This window comes from Etheostoma spectabile, chromosome 6, assembly GCF_008692095.1.
Source record: "Etheostoma spectabile isolate EspeVRDwgs_2016 chromosome 6, UIUC_Espe_1.0, whole genome shotgun sequence".
Classification (NCBI taxonomy): Eukaryota; Metazoa; Chordata; class Actinopteri; order Perciformes; family Percidae; genus Etheostoma; species Etheostoma spectabile.
Window position 1 is genome coordinate 22276816 of NC_045738.1, and position 4937 is coordinate 22281752.

General features: G+C 40.9%; 1 protein-coding gene across 9 annotated transcripts in view; it reads right to left on the reverse strand.

Annotated features, from left to right (window-relative positions):
- Positions 1-4937, reverse strand: part of ubr5 (ubiquitin protein ligase E3 component n-recognin 5) — a 44497-nt gene that overhangs the window by 31787 nt on the left and 7773 nt on the right. For all 9 annotated transcript variants that reach the window (XM_032517834.1, XM_032517836.1, XM_032517840.1 and 6 more), the window contains exons 2-5: positions 3555-3599; positions 3352-3433; positions 2141-2217; positions 560-679 (exon numbers count right to left, since the gene is read on the reverse strand). In XM_032517834.1, coding sequence (XP_032373725.1) covers positions 560-679; positions 2141-2217; positions 3352-3433; positions 3555-3599 — 324 coding nt within the window. The remainder of the gene's footprint in view (positions 1-559; positions 680-2140; positions 2218-3351; positions 3434-3554; positions 3600-4937) is intronic.

Sequence of the window (4937 nt, forward strand, 5' to 3'; positions counted from 1 at the left end):
ACACACACACACACACACACACACACACACACACTCATTCAGCCTTTGTGACAGCAGAGACAGGGCAGTCCAGAGTGAGATTTTACATCAGCAGCATTTACAGGAAGGAAGAAATTAACTGGTGGCAATTTTCCTAATTAAATTAGGCATTGTAAGAAAAAAAGCTTTAGTGTAGTATAATGAATGTATTAGGTACATATTTATTAACTATAATTTCAGATACGTAAACCATAATTTTGTAAGAGTGCAAGTTCAGAAGGTTTTCCTGCACAACTTCAATAACAAAACTATATTTTGAGAAGAAACTCAATTCTCCAGTGGTCAACAACACTAAGACTGCATACTGCAAATCTAGCAGAATCAATGAACATGGCCATGCTTTACGATGTATGTCGTTTGGTGGAGACATTTATCTATTACATTTTGCAGTAGCCTAAAGTTCTCTCTTCAGAATTGAGAACGCTGTGGGGAATACACCCCTGACCCGCTGCAGCATCTGTGCTCTCAACACCAAGCTTCCACAGGACAATTTGTCGCTGTCAGCCCTGCCAGAACTTACCCAAGGGTGTTGCCTGCCAGTCTGCCCAGTGTGTCAGAGCCAGACAGGAACCAGGGCGGATCACTAGTCCTGCCTGGCCTGGAGCTCCTTCCTGTCCCTGAACCACTGCTCAACTTTGAACTGGAAACAAAAGATGGGAGATCAGTTACAAACCTACAGAAGTCCCACACAGGACCAAAAGACTTTCTTTTATTACCTGGGTTAACAAAAACTAAATGTACCCAAGGTTTGTTAAATGATACCCCTTGGTTCAGGATTCTTTTCTCTTTTTTTAAAAAAAATATTATACTGTGAAACAGGAGGGGGTATGTTGGAGACCAGCATGGCAACACCCTTGGGAATCAGAATTGGCTGCAACTCGTTCCTCGTTCAAGACTTTCCTTTTTTTTAAAGTTCTTGGGGTTTTGGGGCTGCGACTGCTTTCTCCTATTTCAAGATTTCTTTTAATGGAATGTATAATGGAATGTTTTACCAAAAGTACTGTCCTTAAGTATTCTTAAATGATGTGTTTAGTCTTATTTGTAAAAATGGTGCTTTTGCTGTGGCAAGAGAACTAAATTGTGACAATTGTGCCAATGTTTCAGGGTCTACAGCGACACTGATGTTTAGATGTCCAACAAAATAACACAATTACATTTAGCAACACATTGTAATGGAAGGTAATGGGACACAGAAACAGGTTTAAATGATTCAGATGCAATGCAGAAAAACAGCAAATTCAGACGGCCAAGTCAAATAGCTGATACAACCCGTGTAACATGTGTTACAATTGGAAAACTCAGAGTAAGCTGACAAACCAAAAGACCAACCAGCCACACACACACTCTTCTCCAAAGGCTTCCCAGCAGTCCACAATATTGCTGACTGAAAAGCTATTACAATGTGAAACCATCTCATCTTTTTTTGCAAGTCTGCAGCAGGGAAAAAAACATGTGTCCTGCAGAAACGCTTGAAACAGGGAGCTCCTCAGCCTTTTACAGCCTGATTCACGTGCATATTTAGCAGCAAGAGTGGCCTCGAAAGCTCCTAAATCACTGTTTCAACAACTATCAATGAGACAATCAACAAAATAACACACTCATTGCCAACACAAAAGAGGGCAGCTGGTAAAAGTATGGCGTTACACAAACAATGTTGGGACTGTCTTGCTGATGGTTGGTTGGTGTCAAAATTTGAATAAAAAAGGCAGTAACATATTTTATATACAAAAATATGTCCCCTGGAAGAACTCTCTGAAATGCAGCTCTTTAGAGAGACACATAACTTATAACAAGCACAACACAAAAACACCCGTCCAACAGCTGTCTGTCGGAGGACTTTTCCGGGAATGGACCCGTGATGTATTTAAATGTACAGTTCAGTCGGACAGACAGTTCTTTGTATTATTTTAAGTGAAATCATGTCCAGCTGCTTTGTACTGGGCCAAAAGGGGCAGAGGTGCCAACTTCAAATCACAGCAACCGCCATCAGTAAGCCTGGGTATGTGCAGTGCATCTTGTACTAGACATCTTCACAAGCATCGGTTTTCCAACTCCGTGCCAAAGTTTCCGGGACACATCCCATCATAAAGAAGTGTCTCACCCATCGCTGCCATCCGGTTTGCTGAGCTCCAGGCGATCAGGCTGGACGGCAAAGCTGATTCTACACACGCGCCCATCCTAAAAGAGATGCATTCATGGTTTTTAGTGCCACACGTTTGGCTAATTAAAAAACTTTTTAACTTTAACTCGTATTGTATATGTGAATGCCATTTATCAAATTAGGAATTTTACTAAAGCCAAAAATAATTAAACATCATAAAGCCAAAACACTCTATGGTAGTCTATATTCTTCTTATCAGTCACACAATTTCTAGATTAAATATTAACACTAAAAATGTCATCACACCGGTGGACAACCAAAAGTTAATAAATTACAAAATAAATAAGGAATTAGAAAGGTACACATTCCGTTTTTAGTTATTCACACATTAAGCAATATAAAGATGTCATTTGACATACATTTTATAAAGGTTTTCTTTCCACTTTGGATTTGAGTTCACGTAACCACCCATATGCATATCAGTTTTGTTTATTTCTGTACTCTAAAAAAATATATAATTTATGTTATAGCCAAACCAAACCCTGTGCCATTAGATTAGACTATGTTTGTTTGTTTGTTAACGCACAATTGCATTGCAAATAATAAAAGGCACAATATTTGACCAACATCAGGTCAACTACTGCATGTCTCTTCTATAGCCCTGTTATAACTGGATTAGCCTATGTGGGATTTGCCTGGGAACCACACAAATCTGCGAGCTCATGTTTTATTTGCTCCGGCTGATGTGTCTGGTCGCCCCCCCTGTTTTGGACAGATTTCCAGCAACTGGAGATCTGACGGGCCAATCACAATGGCTTATCCAATATGGGTTGTGGACGAGACGATGACTTTAAAAGAGGAGCGCCGTTTGGCTGCGACTGGTGGGGAACTTCCTGTTAGAGCGACTATTGGGGCAGTATTGAACAAACTGGACAGTTTTTACCTTAAAGAAGCTCAACCACACTTTTGTTGAGATAAAAGAGGTTTGCAGTACCCATCCAATCTATTAAATCCAGTGCCAATTTCTACACAACCATAAAGTAAAACAGACGCATTTTACTTGGTGTATTATAGCGAAGTCAGAGGTCATCTGATGATATTGATCCTCCGGTTATACTGAACTATTTTTGGTGGGCATAAATAAATAAACATACACTCTAGATCCCCAAGTGTGTCATTAATGCTACTGATGTAATTTCTTAAAGCATTACCTCAAGGAGAAAACCGGCATGGTTTGGACCGACAACGCATTGTTTTAAAGTAGCCTGCTCCAGCAGACTAAGGTGTGGATGACTGCATTGGAAAAGGAAAGAAAAGCGCAGAGACAAGTGAGACAATATACAGGATAATAAACAAGGCTCGGTTTACAAATTATTTATATATTTAAAAAAAGTTAGTGTTGACACAAACTTACCTGTTATAGCTGTATTTGTTGAGCTTCTCTGAGACTTCACGGAGCCTAAAAAGAAGATAGAGACTATATTAATGCAAGTAACATCCAATTAGTGCAGATTAAGTCGATGGTGCAGAAGTAGAAATGCCCCAGTATATGAAGGGATACCCAGAATTAGTGCTGGGCAGTATACCTTATCATCCAGTATACCTGTTAATTTCCAGTCCATATATTGCCACATAGGTGCATAGCTGCAGGGGGCAGCTATACACCTGTGAGTGAAGTCAGAGGAGACCCCTAATCACTGTGTACTCTTCTAAAGGTTAAAACTGTATAACTGTTAATAACTCACAACTAACTCTCTTTAACAAGGTAAAACACACATGGCAACAATTTGTCACCAACAAGGTTTAACACTGACAGTTGAAAATAAGTCATTCTTACTAGGAGCGACATAGCGCGATAACAATCAACCTATGGCCTGGTGCAGCTACAGTGAGTAAGAGGTGAAAATACTTCAGCCAAACGGCTTTCCCAACATTATACCAACGCCAAAGCAAGCCGGAAGCAGAGCTATGTACACTATGTATGTCACCCTCCACTTTCTACGACAGACCCGTGGGTCAAGGTAGTGTTTACACAACATTCTAAAATAGTTTAAAAAAGGAAGCAATGTAAATGTTTTTTGCATATCTATTCATGAGGGAAATGGATGATGTCATATGCTCATTTGTATATTTGACGTCATGCCCAGGGCCAGGCCAGCTGTGTCTTTCTCCCTTTGCGTCCCCCGCACCCTGGGCCGTCTCACCTTTCTACCTGCACGCGCACTGTGCGCAGTTCTACCGCACATGAGGAGGAGGAGGAGAGGGGCTGCTCCTCTGCTCCTCACAAAACAGATTCAGAGAGAGGTGACTGTTTTGGCGGCTGCAAAAGAGAAATACCTCACATGCTTACTGGACAATACTGGCAATGTTTTGACAGAAAGTCATTGTCTTTTCTACAGAAAGTCGCCAGATTTGTGAAAAAAAGTTGCGACGGGGGTCTGAAAAGTTGCTAAATCTAGCGACAAGTTGGCAACACCGTTTTCATAGAGACAGAGGCTGTGTGCACAAAGTGGGGGGGCTGTATATGTGCCACGTGTGGCAGAAAGCCGTGCAGATTTTGAACAGCTCACCTGGAGACTGAAGACAGAGGACATTCAGAAACTGTATCTCACTCAAAACAGCATGGGAAGTATTTTCTCCCAAGTTTGTATGTGTGTGGAAGAACCAGAGACACAAAATAACACCCCAAATCAGAGAAAATTGGATTTTTTTCCATAATATGGCCACTTTACGAGCACCACTTTTTGGGCATGTATGGCCTTTATTTTTACAGGACAGCCAAAGACATGAAAGTGGG